The sequence below is a fragment of the Haematobia irritans genome, chromosome 4 (genome assembly GCF_050003625.1).
Source record: "Haematobia irritans isolate KBUSLIRL chromosome 4, ASM5000362v1, whole genome shotgun sequence".
NCBI classification, from domain to species: domain Eukaryota; kingdom Metazoa; phylum Arthropoda; class Insecta; order Diptera; family Muscidae; genus Haematobia; species Haematobia irritans.
The window spans coordinates 212786686-212807603 of record NC_134400.1 but is presented as its reverse complement, the minus strand read 5'-3'; the positions used below and the strand labels follow the sequence as shown (position 1 = coordinate 212807603).

At 37.1% G+C, this 20918-nt stretch overlaps 1 protein-coding gene across 1 annotated transcript in view; it reads left to right on the top strand.

The window, feature by feature from the left end:
* The window catches only part of LOC142235975 (uncharacterized), a 123165-nt gene that overhangs the window by 50657 nt on the left and 51590 nt on the right, over positions 1 to 20918 (top strand). The window contains exons 13-14 of the mRNA XM_075307226.1: positions 8227 to 8764; positions 15048 to 15198. Coding sequence (XP_075163341.1) covers positions 8227 to 8764; positions 15048 to 15198 — 689 coding nt within the window. The remainder of the gene's footprint in view (positions 1 to 8226; positions 8765 to 15047; positions 15199 to 20918) is intronic.

Below are 20918 nucleotides of genomic sequence, written 5' to 3'. Positions count from 1 at the left end.
GGACCAATTTTCGCTTGGTTGTTAGAGATCATATACCAACACCATGTACCAAATTTCAGCCGGATCGGATGAAATTTGCTTCTCTTAGAGTCCCCGCAAGCCAAATCTGAGGTTCCGTTTATATGGGGGCTATATAATTATGGGCCGATGTGGACCAATTTTTGCATGGTTGTTAGAGACCATATACTTACACCATGTACCAAATTTCAACCGGATCGGGTGAATTTTGCTCTTCCAAAGGGCTCCGGAGGTCAAGTCTGGGGACCGGTTTATATGGGGGCTATATATAATTAAAAACCGATGTGGACCAATTTTTGCTTGGTTGTTAGAGACCATATACCAACACCATGTACCGAATTTCAGCAAGATCGGATGAAATATGCTTCTGTTAGAGGCTCCGCAAGCCAAATCTGGGGATCGATTTATATGGGGGCTATATACACAAACAAAAATTTCAGGAAAATTTTTCCAATTAAAATTTTAATTGAGTTTTAAAAAATATTCAATTAAAAATTTAACTGAATCTACAAATTTTTTAATTGAAATAAAAATCAGTCACACAAATTAATAGTATCAATTAATTTTTTAATTGGATCAATTAATTTTTTAATTGACTGTCAATTAATTTTTTAATTGATACTATCATTTCTGTGATTGAAGACATTTCAATTAAAAAATTAATTGGATCAATTAATTTCGTGATTGAATCAGAAAAAAAAAATTGTGTAATTATGGGCCGATGTGGACCAATTTTTGCATGGCTGTTAGAGACCATATACTTACACCATGCACCAAATTTCAACCGGATCGGATGAAGTTTGCTCCTCCAAGAGGCTCCGCAAGCCAAATCTGGGGATCGGTTTATATGGGGGCTATATATAATTAAAAACTGATGTGGACCAATTTTTGCTTGGTTGTTAGAGACCATATACCAACACTTTGTACCAAATTTCAGCCGGATCGGATGAAATTTGCTTCTTTTAGAGTCCCCACAAGCCAAATCTGAGGGTCCGTTTATATGGGGGCTATACGTAAAAGTGGACCGATATGCCCCATTTGCAATACCTTCCGACCTACATCAATAACAACTACTTGTGCCAAGTTTCAAGTCGATAGCTTGTTTCGTTCGGAAGTTAACGTGATTTCAACAGGCGGAAGGACGGACAAGCTTAGATCGACTTTTTCACCACGACCCATAATATATATACTTTATGGGGTCTTAGGGCAATATTTCGATGTGTTACAAACGGAATGACAAAGTTAAAATACCACCACCATGTTTATTTGGATAAAAGAATTCAAAGATTGAATTCTTTGGCTTTCGGAAGCATCCTCATTAAGTTAGTTATAAATCGACATGAATATTGCGACAATTACAGAATAAATACGCGCATTCCTTCGGTGACTATATCTCTGTGAAGTTGTTTGGGAATATTTTGAAAAATCTATCGAAACTGCCAATCTTATAAGCAATACAAAAAAATTAAAATTTTGCTAGAACTCTACCAACTTTGTTAACCCTACTTATAATTTCTAAAAAAATTGTAGCATAGTTTAGGGAGCCAATCAATGCCGAGAAAGAAGAATTGTATGCTATTGGCATACAGATGACGCTCTGTTACTCTCGTACAATACATACAGATTGACTTGATAGAAATTAAAGCATAATTTAAGGAGTAATTGAAAGCCATGACTATCGTGGAAAACTAGTTGAAAGATAAGAGGTTTCTTTTAAATACTAGGATACTGTCACCGTTTTTCTTTTATCACTGGATGCAACATTTGTATGGGCTATCATAATAGCAATCTAATTTGAATTTCAAAGTGGTACAGTGTCATAAATAATCGCAGCAGTAAATATTTATTGCTAATTGGAGCATTTCATACATTAAAAATGAAAGATTTACTTGTTTTCTGTGATTGTTTTTACACAGCCAGTGTTGCATATTTTTGGAGATTTCCTGGATAAACGAGTACTCAGTTTTTTTTTTATACCCTCCACCATAGCATGGGGGTATATTAACTTTGTCATTCCGTTTGTAACACATCGAAATATTGATCTAAGACCCCATAAAGTATATATATTCTGGGTCGTGGTGAAATTCTGAGTCGATCAAAGCATGTCCGTCCGTCTGTCCGGCTGTCCGTCCGTCTGTGGAAATCACGCTAACTTCCGAACGAAACAAGCTATCGACTTGAAACTTGGCACAAGTAGTTGTTATTGATGTAGGTCGGATGGTATTGCAAATGGGCTATATCGGTCCACTTTTACGTATAGCCCAAATATAAACGGACCCCCAAATTTGGCTTGCGATTGCTCTAAGAGAAGCAAATTTCATCCGATCCGGCTGAAATTTGGTACATGGTGTTAGTATATGGTCTCTAATAACCAAGCAAAAATTGGTCGACATTGGTCCATAATTATATATAGCTCCCATATAAACCGATCCCCCGATTTGGCTTACGGAGCCTCTAAGAGAAGCAAATTTCATCCGATCCGGCTGAAATTTGGTACATGGTGTTAGTATATGGTCTCTAATGACCATACAAAAGTTGGTCTACATCGATCCATAATTATATATAGCCCCCATATAAGCCGATCCCCAGATTTGACCTCCGGAGCCTCTTAGAGGAGCAAAATCATCCGATCCGGTTGAAATTTGGTACGTGGTGTTAGAATGTGGTCTCCAATGACCATGCAAAAATTGGTCTACATCGACCCATAATTATATATAGCCCCCATATAAGCCGATCCCCAGATTTGACCTCCGGAGCCTCTTAGAGGAGCAAAATTCATCCAATCCGGTTGAAATTTGGTACGTGGTGTTAGAATGTGGTCTCTAACAAACACGCAAGAATTGGTCCATATCGGTCCATAATTATATGTAGCCCCCATATAAATCGATCCCCAGATTTGTCCTCCGGAGCCTCTTGGAGGAGCAAAATTCATCCGATCCGGTTGAAATTTGCAACGTGGTGTTAGTATAAGGCCGCTAATAACCATACCAAAATTGGTCCATATCGGTCTATAGTTATATATAGCCGATCCCCAATCACACAAAAATTGGTCCATATCGGTTCATAATCATGGTTGCCACTCGAGCCAAAAATAATCTACCAAAATTTTATTTTTATAGAAAATATTGTCAAAATGTTATTTCTATAGAAAATTTTGTCAAAATGTAATTTCTATAGAACATTTTGCAATATTTTATTTCTATAGAAAATTTTTCCAAATTTTATTTCTATAGAAAATTTTGTCAACATTTTATTTCTACACGCTCACAAAAAATCGCTTCTGTAACATATACTCCCAAACATATTTTGCTTCAAGCATATACATTTTTGGGTATTGCCCAAACATTTATATGTTTGATCTCTTCCAATATATAATATGTTTGAAAGCATATTGGTCTAAACAATATATGTTTGGGTAGTCTAAGTTCCAAACATTTTGTATTTTTGCATCCAAATTCAATAATGTTGTCTTCCAAAAAACAATATGTTATTATATGAACATATAATATGTTTGGAAGCATTTTGCACCCAAAACTATTATATGCTTAAAAAAAAATTCTCAAAATTTTATTTATTTATTTATTTACAATCATAATGAATTATGAAAATAAACAGGTAATATAGCTGCTAAAAAAAAAAGAAAATGTTGAATTGAGGATGAAGAATTCCGGCATGTGTGTTGTATTTGTAAAGAATTTTAAGAAGTTTTGGAAACTTGTACAAAATAATCGAAGTTCGTTAAGAGTGAGTAAATGGATAGATTGGGTTGGGTTGTATGTATAACTAAAGCCTTTACCATTTATTTTATTTCAAAAGAATGTAAATTTTTTTTTGGTATAAAATTAGATAGTTCTGAGTAATTTTGAAGTTGAAGACAGTAGTCATTTTATAAATTATAATGGGAATATTGATGTTTTTTCACTTACGACATACACAGTCTCACACAAGTGTACATACGATTAAAGAATTTGTATTTTATTTAAATAATAAAATATTATAAATATTATAAACTATGCATACACGGATGAAAAAGATTGTTTTTCATATGTTTGGCTATAAACATTATATGTTTGGAAAACAAATTTTTAAACACAATATTTTTGAGTACATGCATATAATGTTCATAAACTAGCATAACATGTTTGGGACATATATGTTAATATGTTAGAACATATTATGTTTGGGTCATAAAATGTTTTTAAATATAATATGCTTGGATGCAAACATATATTAATTTATAAATAGCCTATAAACATATATGTGTTTAGTAGCTTGGAGCGCTATTTAATAGGGAGCGATATTGAATTAAGTTGGTGGTTGTTGCTTGTTATTACAAAATTAAAATTTTATTTTTCCTTGGGCAATTGATCAGCTACTTCTTTGATCCTTACAAACTGTGCGGTCCGCTGTTCGAATCCCCGTCCGGCAAAAGGTAAAATTAAAATAAAAAAAATCATACAATTGAATAATTTCTTCTACAATGTTTGTATTACAGAAAAAGGTGCTAAGAACTATAGTCAATTTCCAAACATTTTGTATTTTTGCATCCAAATTCAATAATGTTGTCTTCCAAAAAACAATATGTTATTATGTAAACATATAATATGTTTGGAAGCATTTTGCACCCAAAAATATTATATGCTTAAAAAAATTCTCCCAAACAATATTGTGCTCAAAATTTTATTTATTTATTTATATATTTACAATCATAATGAATTATGAAAATAAAGGGGTAATATAGGTGCTAACAACATAGGTTTTCGACCTGAATGCTCAAAATTTTGTTTCTGCCTAATTGTATATTCCCTTCACATCTCACTTCCACGAGATTTTTTAGTTCTTAGCACCTTTTTCTGTAATACAAACATTGTAGAAGAAATTATTCAATTTTATGATTTTTTTTATTTTAATTTTACCTTTTGCCGGACGGGGATTCGAACAGCGGACCACACAGTTTATAAGGATCAAAGAAGTAGCTGATCAATTGCCCAAGGGAAAATAAAATGTTAATTTTGTAATAACAAGCAACAACCACCAACTTAATTCAATATCGCTCCCTGTTAAATAGCGCTCCAAGCTACTAAACACATATATGTTTATAGGCTATTTCTAAATTAATATATGTTTGCATCCAAGCATATTATATTTACAAACATTTTATGTCCCAAACATAATATGTTCTAACATATTAACATATATGTCCCAAACATGTTATGCTAGTTTATGAACATTATATGCTTGCAATCAAAAATATTGTGTTTAAAAATTTGTGTTCCAAACATATAATGTTTATAGCCAAACATATGAAAAACAGTCTTTTTCATCCGTGTATAGAAATTTTTTTCCAAATTTTATTTCTATAGAAAATTTTGTCAAAATTTTATTTTGTCGAAATTTAATTTCTATAGAAACTTTAAACTTAATTATATACGTATTTAATCAGCCTTTTTATACCCACCACCATAGAATGGTGACGGGGGTATAATAAGTTTGTCATTCCGTTTGTAACGCATCGAAATATCGATTTCCGACTATATAAAGTATATATATTCTTGATCAGGGAGAAATTCTAAGACGATACAACGATGTCCGTCTGTCCGTCTGTCTGTCTGTCTGTCTGTCTGTCTGTCTGTTGTAATCACGCTACAGTCTTCAATAATGAAGCAATCGTGCTGAAAATTTGCACAAACTCGTCTTTTGTCTGCAGGCAGGTCAAGTTCGAAGATGGGCTATATCGGTCCAGGTTTTGATATAGTCCCCATATAAACCGACCTCCCGATTTGGGGTCTTGGGCTTATAGAAACCGTAGTTTTTATCAAATTTGTCTGAAATTGGAAACCTAGAGGTATTTTAGGGCCATAAAGAGGTGTGCCGAAAATGGTGAGTATCGGTCCATATTTTGGTATAGCCCCCATATAGACCGATCTCCCGATTTTACTTCTTGGGCTTATAGAACCCGCAGTTTTTATTCAATTTACCTGAAATTGTAAATCTAGAGGTATTATAGGACCACAAATACGTGTGCCAAAAATTGTGGGTATCGGTCCATGTTTTGGTATGGTCTCCATATAAAACGACCTCCCGATTTGGGGTCTTGGGCTTATAGAAACCGTAGTTTTTATCAAATTTGTCTGAAATTGGAAACCTAGAGGTATTTTAGGGCCATAAAGAGGTGTGCCGAAAATGGTGAGTATCGGTCCATATTTTGGTATAGCCCCCATATAGACCGATTTCCCGAGTTTAATTCTTGGGCTTCTAGAATCCGAAGTTTTTATTCAATTTACCTGAAATTGGAAATCTAGAGGTATTGTAGGACCACAAATACGTGTGCCGAAAACTGTGAGTATCGGTCCATATTTTGGTATAGCCCCCATATAGACCGATCTCCCGATTTTACTTCTTGGGCTTATAGAAACCGCAGTATTTATTCAATTTACCTGAAATTGGGAATCTAGAGGTATTGTAGGACCACAAATACGTGTGCCAAAAATTGTGGGTATCGGTCCATGTTTTGGTATGGTCCCCATATAAAACGACCTCCCGATTTGGGGTCTTGGGCTTATAGAAACCGTAGTTTTTATCAAATTTGTCTGAAATTGGAAACCTAGAGGTATTTTAGGGCCATAAAGACGTGTGCCGAAAATGGTGAGTATCGGTCCATATTTTGGTATAGCCCCCATATAGACCGATCTCCCGATTTTACTTCTTGGGCTTATAGAACCCGCAGTTTTTATTCAATTTACCTGAAATTGTAAATCTAGAGGTATTATAGGACCACAAATACGTGTGCCAAAAATTGTGTGTATCGGTCCATATTTTGGTATAGCCCCCATATAGACCGATCTCCCGATTTTACTTCTTGGGCTTATAGAAACCGCAGTATTTATTCAATTTACCTGAAATTGGGAATCTAGAGGTATTGTAGGACCACAAATACGTGTGCCAAAAATTGTGAGTATCGGTCCATGTTTTGGTATGGTCCCCATATAAAACGACCTCCCGATTTGTGTCTTGGGTTTATAGAAACCGTAGTTTTTATCCAATTTGTCTGAAATTGGAAATCTAGAGGTATTTTAGGACCATAAAGAGGTGTGCCGAAAATGGTGAGTATCGGTCCATATTTTGGTATATCCCCCATATAGACCAATTTCCCGATTTTACTTCTTGGGCTTCTAGAAACCGTAGTTTTTATCTGATTTGCCTGAAATTGTAAATATTCTGGTATTTTAGGCTCACAAAAACGTGCATCGGATTAAGTTTTTATCGGTCCATTTGGTAATGCCTCCATATAGACCGACTTCACTTCTTGAGGGTGTAGAAGGCTCACTGATCATGAAAATTGCTTGAAACTCAATGTAAAATTTCCAGATTTTACTTCTACAGATTTAAGATTTCAAATCAAGACGTTATTTTATAATTTTCTTGCACACTTACAAGAGATGTTAATGATTCCTCAAAAACTCAAACAAAAATGGTTCTTATAAATCCAGAATTGATATAGTCCTCATAGGTGAAATCTTTAAATTTATCTTCGGGAAGTGTCCTGAAGTCCTCAAGCCCTCCTGAAATTTCAAAGGAAACCCTAATATTTGGTTCATGGTGGTGGGTATTTAAGATTCGGCCCGGCCGAACTTACTGCTGTATATACTTGTTTAGTTTAATATATACCACGTATGGACTATGTGGTATATATTACGGTGTTAGGAAGTTTTAAGATACTTTGCCATCGGCTTCAGTAGAAGTTTCTACGCAATCCATGGTGGGGGGTACATAAGCTTCGGCCTGGCCGAACTTACGGCCGTATATACTTGTTACTTCTTCATGGCTTAGGGTATCCAGTGCTAAAAAAATATATGCAAAAACCTAAATCGATTTTTATGTTACATATTCACCATTAAAAAAAAAAACATTATGTTTTTGAAACATGTTTGGGGTGACCATATTCCTTCTGTAAACTTTTTGCATGTATACTTTTTCTTATAATATTATGTTAGAAATTAAAGGTAAATCTGTTGAAGAATCTGTTGAAGACAAAATCGAATAGTCTCAACTTCGACTTAAGCAGTTTCTGCTGAAAGCCACTGAACTCTTGTCTCACCATTAAATGACAAATACATTCTATATACAAGTTTATTTGAAAAACAAGTATTACAGTCATCTGCTCTCAGTTCAACGATAAGCATCATTTCTTATAGCCATAGCGTAGAGACAACTCGGAAAAATCAAATCTAAAATCAATAAAAATAATAAGCTTGATATGAATATAGTGACTTACCTATTTGGGTCATTGATTCTCCTCTTGTCAGCTCTAAAGGCCCACGGTGAAAAATGTCCTTACAGAGATACGGTTGATCTTACCAACTACCTGGTATACGAGAATGGATCATATCTCTACCATGATACGCTTATACCAAAAGAGCATGTCTCCATTTATCGGTACCGTTTGAATTTTCGTAATAAAAAGATCTCGGCCACATCTCATGTCAGGGGTTGTGTTTGTGATCCCCTCAATGGAAGATATTGCATAAAATTATGCTGTGAACGTGGACAAGCCTATAGCGAGTTATCGTTACGGTGTGAACATTTGCCCGAAAATGACATTGAACCCACACAACTGGATGTTATAACGGAGGCGGGTCAACGGATGGAAGTGGATATTTATAGTAGATTTATATATCAAGTTGGACTTCCATGTTCTAGGCCTGAAATGTTTTCGCCTTCCTTGGACTTGTGGGATTTTTATGATGTAAGTGACAGGGGATAATGGTATTAAACAACAAATGATTTTGCTTTTCATGGTATGGTATGGGATTCCCTCTAATTGTATGAGATGTATGACACGAACGTCATCAGTTTTTCAGAATAAATTCGTTTACTTATTTCGATTAGAAAAAGTGTAGAAAATCACCCTACCAATCACTGTATCAAAATCTTAAGTTTCCAGCGAAACTAAATTTAAAAAAAAAAAATCAAAAGAAAATCTCGTTTGTCCGCAATTTCGTTCCTCTGAAAAGAAACCTCTTCTTTCAGTGTAAGTAAGTGGGTATAATGGGAAATTAGGAAAAAGGACATCTCCTCCCAACTTAGATTAAAAAAAAAAATGCATATTAAATTTCTAGTCTGTCTGAAAATCTTAAATTAAATACGGAATGTTACTGGGATCAACAATGTGCCCCGTTTCAAGAATCTATCTTAGGTTAGTTTAGGTGACAGCCCGATATATCAGGCTCATTTAGACTATTCAGTCCATTGTGATACCACAGTGGTGAACTGCTCTCTTATCACTGAGTGCTGCCCGATTCCATGTTAAGCTCAATGACAAGGGACCTCCTTTTTATAGCCGAGTCCGAACGGCGTTTCACATTGCAGTGAAACCACTTAGAGAAAATTTGAAACCCTCAGAAATGTCACCATCATTACTGAGGTGGGATAATCCACCGCTGAAAAACTTTTTGGTGTAGGGTCGAAGTAGGTATCGAAGCCACGACCTTGTGTATGCAAGGCGGGCATGCTAACCAAACTCGATTATGCAGCATTTTCATTCAAGTGTGACCTTCAATGTAAAACTTTTACAATACAATTCAAACATTTTTTTTTCGAGAAAGGAAATTAATTTTGTGTGTGTAACTTCATTGAAAATTAAGCATAAGTTATTTTATGTGTATGAGATATTAAAATTTTACAAAATGGACCCACCAGGACACTGAAGCCAATTTAACGTTATTTTAGATCATGCAAATTATTACGTTTCAGTTAAAATTTCTCCAGTATGATAAAATTGTCTTGACTTTAACATTTTTTTATAAACTATGGCAAAAAAAAAAAACAAGTATATACGGCCGTATAAGTATAAGCTTATGTACCCTCCACCATGGATTGCGTAGCAACTTCTTCTAAACACTGCCATCCACAATCGAATTACTTGGGTAGCGGTAACGCTTGCCGATGGTATCTGAAAACCTCCTAACACAGTCTTCTAAATTGTAAGTAAGTCCATACGTGGTATATATTAAAAACAAGTAAGGAAAGTCTAAAGTCGGGCGGGGCCGACTATATTATACCCTGCACCACTATGTAGATCTAAATTTTCGATACCATATCACATCCGTCAAATGTGTTGGATGCTATATATACACGCTCACAAAAAATCGCTTCTGTAACATATACTCCCAAACATATTTTGCTTCAAGCATATACATTTTTGGGTATTGCCCAAACATTTATATGTTTGATCTCTTCCAATATATAATATGTTTGAAAGCATATTGGTATAAACAATACATGTTTGGGTAGTCTAAGTTCCAAACATTTCGTATTTTTGCATCCAAATTCAATAATGTTGTCTTCCAAAAAACAATATGTTATTATGTGAACATATAATATGTTTGGAAGCATTTTGCACCCAAAAATATTATATGCTTAAAAAATTTTCCCAAACAATATTGTGCTCAAAATTTTATTTATTTATTTATATATTTACAATCATAATGAATTATGAAACTAAACAGGATATATAGGTGCTAACAACATAGGTTTTCGACCTGAATGCTCAAAATTTTGTTTCTGCCCAATTGTATATTCCCACACATCTTTCTCACTTCCACGAGATTTTTTAGTTCTTAGCACCTTTTTCTGTAATACAAACATTGTAGAAGAAATTATTCAATTGTATGATTTTTTTTTATTTTAATTTTACGTTTTGCCGGACGGGGATTCGAACAGCGGACCACACAGTTTGTAAGGATCAAAGAAGTAGCTGATCAATTGCCCAAGGGAAAATAAAATGTTAATTTTGTAATAACAAGCAACAACCACCAACTTAATTCAATATCGCTCCCTGTTAAATAGCGCTCCAAGCTACTAAACACATATATGTTTATAGGCTATTTATAAATTAATATATGTTTGCATCCAAGCATATTATATTTACAAACATTTTATGTCCCAAACATAATATGTTCTAACATATTAACATATATGACCCAAACATGTTATGCTATTTTTTGAACATTATATGCTTGCACTCAAAAATATTGTGTTTAAAATTTTGTGTTCCAAACATATAATGTTTATAGCCAAACATATGAAAAACAGTCTTTTTCATCCGTGTATATAGGTTTGTCCCAAATACATACAATTAAATATCACTCGATTTGGACAGAATTTGATAGACTTTTACAAAATCTATAGACTCAAAATTTAAATTGGCTAATGCACTAGGGTGGAACACAATTTTAGTAAAAAATATGGGAAACATTTAAATCTGAAGCAATTTTAAGGAAACTTCGCAAAAGTTTATGATTTATCGCTCGATATATAAAGGGTGATACGGTCAAAATTTGGTCAATATAAACTTGACGTATTTCTTTCAATTTTGCATTTAAAAAACCTGAACACCCCTCATTTTGAAGGTGTGTGTGTGTAGAATGTTGCTCCTATTTTGATTTTGGAATTCACTCTTCAGTTGTCAAAATGCCGTCCAAGCAAGAAGAGCAGCGTATCAAAATTTTGCTCGCGCATCGCGAAAATCCGAGCTACTCGTACGCAAAGCTGGCAAAATCGCTAAAAGTTGCCAAATCAACCGTTACAAATGTAATTAAAGTGTTTGGGGAACGTTTGTCGACAGCCAGGAAGTCTGGATCGGGGGGAAATCGAAAACCGGAAGCCGCTGAGACGACAAAGAGAGTTGCCGGTAGTTTCAAGCGAAATCCCTAACCTCTCTCTCCGAGATGCCGCATATAAGCTGGGTGTATCGTCTACAACCGTGCATCGAACCAAAAAACGAGCCGGACTATCGACTTACAAGAAGGTAGTGACTCCAAATCGCGATGATAAACAAAATACGACGGCCAAAGCGCTATCCCGGAGGCTGTACACGACGATGCTGCGAAGTTTGACTGCGTGGTAATGGACGACGAAACCTACGTCAAAGCCGACTACAAGCAGCTTCCGGGACAGGAATTTTATACGGCAAAAGGAAGGGGAAAGGTAGCAGATATTTTCAAGCACAGAAAACTGTCAAATTCGCAAAGAAATATCTGGTTTGGCAAGCCATCTGTACCTGTGGCTTGAAAAGCAGCACTTTCATAGCTTCCGGGACTGTCAACCAAGAAATTTACGTGAAAGAGTGTTTGAATAAACTTCTGCTGCCTTTCCTGAAGAAACACGGTTGTTCCGTACTGTTTTGGCCGGATTTGGCATCTTGCCATTACGGTTGGCGGCGTACCATTACAAGTGGTACGCCGCCAACAACGTGCCGGTGGTTCCCAAGGACAAGAACCCTCCCAACACGCCAGAGCTCCGCCCAATTGAGAAATACTGGGCTATTGTCAAGCGGAACCTAAAGAAGACCAAAAAAACTGCTAAGGACGAGCAGCAGTTCAAGGCAAACTGGCTTTCTGCGGCGAAGAAGGTGGACAAGGTGGCTGTACAAAATCTGATGGCAGGTGTCAAGCGTGAGGCCCGGCAATTCGGATTTGGAAAAGCGAAAGCCTAACTGAATATTTTTCCTGAATTTTATACTAATTGAACTTGAAAAAGAAATTTAATTTGATTTTTTAAATAAACGATTTCACCGATTTACACGCGTTTTCCCTTGACCAAATTTTGACCGTATCACCCTTTATGTATTAGAAGTTTAGGAAAATTAGAGTCATTTTTACAACTTTTCGACTAAGTAGTGGCGATTTAACAAGGAAAATGTTGGTATTTTGACCATTTTTGTTGAAATCAGAAAAACATATATATGGGAGCTATATCTAAATCTGAACCGATGTCAACCAAATTTGGCACGCATAGCCACAATGCTAATTCTACTCCCTGTGCAAAATTTCAACTAAATCGGAGTTAAAAATTGGCCTCTGTGGTCATATGAGTGTAAATCGGGCGAAAGCTATATATGGGAGATGTATCCAAATCTGAACCGATTTCCACCAAATTTGACACGCATAGGTATAATGCTAATTCTATTCCCTGTGCAAAATTTCAACTAAATCGGAGCAAAAAATTGGCCTCTGTGGACAAAGGAGTGTAAATCGGGCGAAAGCTATATATGGGAGCTATATCTAAATCTAAACCGAGTTGGCGGATGTTTTGCAAGTTTTTCTAGACTCTAGAAGTTTTTCTAGGAAGATCGGTTGATATACACGCCAATTATGACCAGATCAGTGAAAAATATATATGGCAGCTATATCTAAATCTGAACCGATTTTTTCCAAAATCAATAGGGATCGTCTTTGAGCCGAAACAGGACCCTATACCCAATTTAAGGACAATCTGACTAAAACTGCGAGCTGTACTTTCCGTCCGTCCGTCTGTCTGTCTGTCCGTCCGTCCGTCTGTCTGTATAAAGGGTGATACGGTCAAAATTTGGTCAAGGGAAAACGCGTGTAAATCGGTGAAATCGTTTATTTAAAAAATCAAATTAAATTTCGTTTTCAAGTTCAATTAGTATAAAATTCAGGAAAAATATTCAGTTAGGCTTTCGCTTTTCCAAATCCGAATTGCCGGGCCTCACGCCTGCCATCAGATTTTGTACAGCCACCTTTTCCACTTTCTTCGCCGCAGAAAGCCAGTTTGCCTTGAACTGCTGCTCGTCCTTAGCAGTTTTTTGGTCTTCTTTAGGTTCCGCTTGACAATAGCCCAGTATTTCTCAAGTGGGCGGAGCTCTGGCCTGTTGGGAGGGTTCTTGTCCTTGGGAACCACCTGCACGTTGTTGGTTCTCAATTGGGCGGAGCTCTGGCCTGTTGGGAGGGTTCTTGTCCTTGGGAACCACCTGCGCGTTGTTGGCGGCGTACCACTCCATGGCCTTTTTACCGTAATGGCAAGATGCCAAATCCGGCCAAAACAGTACGGAACAACCGTGTTTCTTCAGGAAAGGCAGCAGACGTTCATTCAAACACTCTTTCACGTAAATTTCTTGGTTGACAGTCCCGGAAGCTATGAAAATGTTGCTTTTCAAGCCACAGGTACAGATGGCTTGCCAAACCAAATATTTCTTTGCGAACTTTGACAGTTTTATGTGCTTGAAAATATCTGCTACCTTTCCCCTTCCTTTTGCCGTATAAAACTCTTGTCCCGGAAGCTGCTTGTAGTCGGCTTTGACGTAGGTTTCGTCGTCCATTACCACGCAGTCAAATTTCGTCAGCATCGTCGTGTACAGCCTCCGGGATCGCGCTTTGGCCGTCGTATTTTGTTTATCATCGCGATTTGGAGTCACTACCTTCTTGTAAGTCGATAGTCCGGCTCGTTTTTTGGCTCGATGCACGGTTGTAGACGATACACCCAGCTTATTTGCGGCATCTCGGAGAGAGAGGTTAGGGTTTCTCTTTGTCGTCTCAGCGGCTTCCGGTTTTCGATTTCCCCCCGATCCAGACTTCCTGGCTGTCAACAAACGTTCCCCAAACACTTTAATTACATTTGTAACGGTTGATTTGGCAACTTTTAGCGATTTTGCCAGCTTTGCGTGCGAGTAGCTCGGATTTTCGCGATGCGCGAGCAAAATTTTGATACGCTGCTCTTCTTGCTTGGACGGCATTTTGACAACTGAAGAGTGAATTCCAAAATCAAAATAGGAGCAACATTCTACACACACACGCACCTTCAAAATGAGGGGTGTTCAGGTTTTTTAAATGCAAAATTGAAAGAAATACGTCAAGTTTATATTGACCAAATTTTGACAGTATCACCCTTTATATACCCCGTATGGACTAACTTACAATGGAGAAGACGGTGTTAAGAAGTTTTAAGATACCTTCTCATCGGCATGTGTTACTGGAACCCAAGTAATTCGATTGTGGATGACAGGTTTTAGTACAAGTTTCTATGCAATCCATGGTGGAGGGTACATAAGATTCGGCCTGGCCGAACTTACGGCCGTATATACTTGTTTTCTGTTGTTACCAAACAGTGATTTAGGTTGTCATAAATGGAATTCGACGGTTCACAAAGCTGACGAGCCGTAGATGGACAATATTAGTCAGTATAAAGATTTTATTTTATTTATTTATTTTTGATTTATGTTTTTTTAGGATGGTCGACTGCTTATATATTCGGACAACACCGTTCTTGATACAGTTAGCTACTGTCTGACTCCATATCATGATGCCAAAACTTTTCTCATACCAATGAGTTGTCCAATGAAATCCGATGCTACATTTTCCCTTCTTATAAATACCTACGGTAAGTGTACATAATCATACAAAATAAACCAACCACCACCACCATAGGATGGTGGTATAATAAGTTTGACATTCCGTTTTTAGTACACTGAAATGTAATGTTTTGTGGTTAAATGGTGTTTAGGTTTTTTTTCATCAAAGTTTTCAAAAATTTGATTTTTAAATTGGGTATTCTTGGGAACAACTTTGTCATTCCGTTTGTAATACATTGAAGTATTGGTCTCAGACGCCATAAAGTATTCAGGGCCGTAGTGAAATGTTGAGTCGACCTTGCGATGTCCATCCGTTTATCCGTCTATTGAAATCACCCTAACTTCCGAATGAAAAAAGCTATCGTCTTGTATGGGAATTGGTACAAATTGCCACTGACGGACCTATCACAGAACTGGTACCTGTGCTCCAGTTAGTTGCAATTTTTAAATAGTCGTTGTTTATGTTACCACAACATAAACCCTACGCATTCTATACTTAATTCCGATTTCCAGTCATGAAATCCCCAATACCAATATTTTTGACAATTATTAATGATTTGCCAACCAAAAGGAAAATTTTCGCCGCAGAATCCCCCAATGTCATATTTAGACTTCCGCAAAATTCTTCTTGCATCTGTCTCATTTGCTTGCTATCGCTATACTGGTGATCTCTCTTTGGGAATATATCTTCGACATTTCATCAAGCGCTACGACAAAATTCATAGGGAATTACTGTCTATGTGATAACATCTGCTTATCTCCCGATTCCCCCGCAGGTGTAATTTCGTCCCACAAATTGCCTTTGCAATAGTGTACTTGTCCACTGACAGAGTACCATACGACTCCCATCAACATTTGGTCCAATTCGAACCGGGTCACCAAGAGCAATTTCATCATTGGGTTCTCGCAAGTTTCATTACCAACGTTTCAAGAAGCAGCATACCGAGGAAAACAGGTTGGTATACTTTGATTTTTGTGTCTCTCATCATTTGTGAAGCAAGTGTGGTATAGTGCGGTGGTTGTGTGGATGATAATAAACCATCCAGCTAAATTTCGAAAGCTAAATTAACAATTTTGAGAAAAACGAACGAATATTTTTATTAAAAGTAAACGACGGCCTGAAAGAAAAAATAATTAAATATTAAATACAAGAAGATATTGCTGGAAAAATAACTTTTTTGCATAAACATAAAAACGTCATCGAACAAAATCGTGGGCAAGACAGTAATCAAAATATAATTAAAAAAAATCTAAACGAAGCTTGGGAAAGAATTTACTCTTTGTTCGCACATATTCAGCGGTGAGTTGTGTAATAACATATAAATACATACATCGAACCTCATTTAATTCTGCCTAGAGGAATACCACGTGTCTCAAAATATTCGGTGGGCTTTCTCTGTAAGTAAGCCCTCAGTTACTACTCCATATGCCATGCGGTGACCAGTAGCGCACTTCACTACAAATACTGCGTTGTTGTTGCTACGTGGTCACGATGAATGTATGCTATTTTCTTCCAGCTCCCCTTTAATACTCCACATTTCAGCAAAGCCTATCCTCTCCTCTCTACTAACACAACCATCCATGTAAAATATTCTCAGCCCATCGATCCGCTTACTTCCCCCATCATCTCCCAACTCTATCCATCGTCACTCAGACTCCACGTTTTAGCTTCTCCCAATTTTTCTCTCCATTCGATCACATTCCCCTCCATAGCACACGACTCTCCCAAACCCCTCAAGCATTTCTCGAAAGTACATGGCAGTATTACTGAGCATATCATACTACTATATTTATGGATATGTATATTTACTTTCTTGTTCATTAAACGAGTCGCATCTTTTGGAACCTTTTTTGTGTTTATAGAAATCATTTATTGCTATCCAGGTGTACTTCATTTATAGTGATTATATATTTTTTCTATGTGCTATTGATATCGTCTAGATCGGTATAAGTAACAGATTTTTCCATCACTGGTGACTGGTTTACCATCAATGATATGAACATTACTCTCGGCTACTCTCTATAGTACGTTCTCTCGCTCGCTCGATTGACACTACTGTAAGATTGGCGCAGCGGCAGAACTGCAAGCAGCACTGCGTTGTTAGCATGCACTTTCTCCAAAATATAGGTCAATGAACTCTTAGGTGAATGTTTTCACCAGTCAGCTGTTGTTTAACATTCTTTTTAATACTGTTGGTTGCCAGCATAAGTACACATGTCGTTCTATCTTCAAATTGTCGATAATTAAAGGATATTTTTCTTTAATCTAGTTTCCATATGAATGTTATATGATTGGGATTTATTCGGTGACAATTGTGTTTCTGCACCAAACTGATTTATATATGATATACGTATACAAATATATTCGAGTTGGTGAGAAAATAAATTATATTTTCTATGGATTTCCTTTATATTTAAATATTTCTATGACGGCACATATTTGATTATTATGGTGGTGAGCATTTCCACATAACTAATTTACATACGTGAGCCTACACTCAGAAAGAAGAGAGGTTCGCCTCCATGGCACTAAGTCCAGTTTAATTTTATTTTTAGTTCGTGAAATTATGTTTTGAAACATTTTCTTGACTTCAATAATTTTTCCGTACATCACTTGAAAAACTGGAAAAAAGGAAGACGTAAATATCTGAAAAATTATGGATCGAAATGTGTATTGGACGAAAACCCTTATGAATGTGAAATATTACTGGTAAAACTATACACAGAAAAAAAAAATTTTTTCAAAAGATTTCAAAAGAAAAAAGAAATTTGTTTCCAATTAAAATCTTAGTTGAGTTTTATTCGCAACGGAAGCATAAGGACATTCCGAATGCATGTCCCCATCAATATAGTTCAGAATTTCTTAGAAGTTGTGAATTATACCAATATTGTGCCCATCTTGAACTTCTTATGGCTCGAAAGACACTATGCAATTTTGAACTCCAATTTGTTCCAACTACAAATTTTTTTTGAGAAGTGAATAAATTATATGTCTAATAAATTTTCTTGAATTTGCTTAGAAATTAAATACTTAGATTTGTGAACTTAACAAGAAATTTTCTTTTGTAATACAGTTTAGTTAAAATTTGATACAAATCACCAGCAAATTTTTTGTGGATTCACTGTTCTTTGAGGGTATAATATTAAGCCTTTTCCCTATAAGTGTCCTCAACTATATGGTTATACCACTTTTGTTGTATACTTTCGATTCTATTGATGTGATTATTTGGGTCAGTGTGATCCAGAATTTCTGAAACTCGAGATATATTTTACTTTGTGTTTTACAAATAATCCATTATTCATTGAAGCGATAAATTCTACAAATCGCTGTCCTCTAACCTACAAGGGAATATCCTCATCGATTTCGATTAGACCTAAGGTCGGAAATAGCCAAGTAGGTGGTGGTGCTTTTTTTGATCGGTGTTATTGATGTGATCATTCCCGTAACTTCAGCCATTTCAAGTGAAAGTTAGTTGGATCAGAGATATTCTGTCTTTCGTGGTCTCAGCGCTTCTATCAGTGTTTATTTTACTTTTCCCAGAACTATCGGGGTCGCCCTTTGTCGATATGTCTCTCGATCGGTATATCCGCTTGTCAGATAGACTGGTTGAATTCGAAGCCAGCCTTAAGGACAAGAGAACACCACTCACCTCCAAGTTTATTATTGAAGCCCATAAGGTTGAGGCTAAAGACCTATGGGAACGTTTAAAGCCTGTTTACGAGGAGTGCCTCGCCGACATTGAGCATGAGGCGGCTGATGACGCTCAAGATCCTGGGGGGAGCTCGAAGGATATCGAGGAAAGGGCATCAGTAAATGCCGCTGAGATTGAGATGGTGAAGTCCAAGTATAACAGTGCCTTTGCGACTTATTGTCGCTGTGTGGAACACTTGGGGGTATTGCTGCAGGAGATAGATATCCCGACGTCCAACGTAGCTCCAGCGCAAACCCAAGGGTTCAGACTACCACCCTGCGAAGTTCCAATATTTAGCGGGGACTACTCTTCTTGGCCCACTTTCCGCGATATGTTTACCGCGGTGTGCATACGGAATCCAAGGCTTAGTCCGGTTGAGAAACTGTTCCATTTGAGTCAACGGACAAAAGGGGAACCCCACGATATTGTTGGGAAAGTGCCACTAACCAATGAGAATTTTCCTATAGCTTGGGGGAATTTAACCCAACGATACGAAAATAAACGAGTTTTAGTAAACATCCAACTAAAGACTTTATTTAACCTAGCTCCTATCCAGTCCGAATCCTCTACATCCATCAAAAGCTTACAGAGGGATATAAATGGATGTATATCCTTGTTGAAACTGTATGGAATTGATGTCGAGAGTTGGGATCCTATTTTTGTTTTTGTGTGTTGCAATAGGCTTCCAGATGTCACCCTTACGTTATGGGAGCAGACCCTGGACGACAAGACACAGCTACCAAAATGGACTGACCTTAATACCTTCCTGACGAATCGTCACAGGACCTTGGAGTCTGTGTCAGAAATTCGTAGGAAGGATTTGAACTCAAGACAGCCCTCAACCAATAATTCTTGCCCGAAGATTGGTGGCAAGACTGTGAAGACCTTTCAAAATAAAGTAACTGAATCCTCGTGTCGTCTATGTTCGAATGGAAGCCATGCTTTCCGGAAATGTCCAAAATTTTTGGATATGACTCCAAACCAACGGCTTAAAGAAATTAAGAGGTTTAAGCTGTGTTTGAACTGTTTTTCCAAGGTGCATTCGGTAAACAATTGCACTAGCAAATACACCTGCTTCAAATGTAGTAAACGCCATAATACACTCCTTCATCGAGAGCAGGCTTCCTCAAACCCCAAGGCTACATCGGCCACTACTCCTTCTCCAGCTCCCACAGATAACAAATTATCTTCTATACAGTCCACTAGTAATGACAGAGGGGTAGTACAAACATGTTTTTCCAGTCAATCGAAAGCTGTACTATTGGGTACGGCTATTGTAAAAATATGTCATAATGGTTTTTCCTACCTTGCTCGTGCCTTGGTGGATTCGGGATCGGAGGGCACTTTTATCTCAGAGAGACTATTCCATAACCTACAACTTCCATTCAAGCGCACTTCCGCGACCATATCGGGCTTGAATAATACCACCTCCGCCTCAGTTCAAAGAGAATGTAGATTCATTTTGGCTTCCAACATTGATGAAGGGGTCGGGATACCCACTTCTGCCCTAGTTGTTCCCCATTTATCGGGGAGTCTACCTTCAAGGACAATTGATCCTTCATCTTTGAGAGAGATTCCAAATATCCCCCTAGCAGATCCTCGATTTTTTGAAAGCTCGAGGATAGATCTGCTCATAGGTGGGGACTTACTTCCTTCCGTTATGTTGCCAGGTGTGCAACGACATGTCTGTGGAACTTTGGTTGCACAGGAGACTGTCTTTGGATGGGTTCTTACGGGCCCCATTCCAAGTGAAACGTCCAATGCATCTCCTCACATCGTGTCCTATTTTTGTGAAATCTCTCTAGATAAGGAGATTTCTCGCTTTTGGGAGTTGGAAGACCTTCCTCGAAAAACGTTTTTATCACCCTCTGAGCAATTTTGTGAGGATCTGTATGCTGCCACGACAACTAGGAACCACGAAGGCAGATACATAGTGAATCTTCCATTTAAGGAGGAATTTTCCCAGTCGATTGATATCGGTGAATCACGAAAATCTGCTATGGCTCAGTTCTTTAGAAATGAGGCGCGCCTTCTTCGGAATCCGGACTTCAAGATTG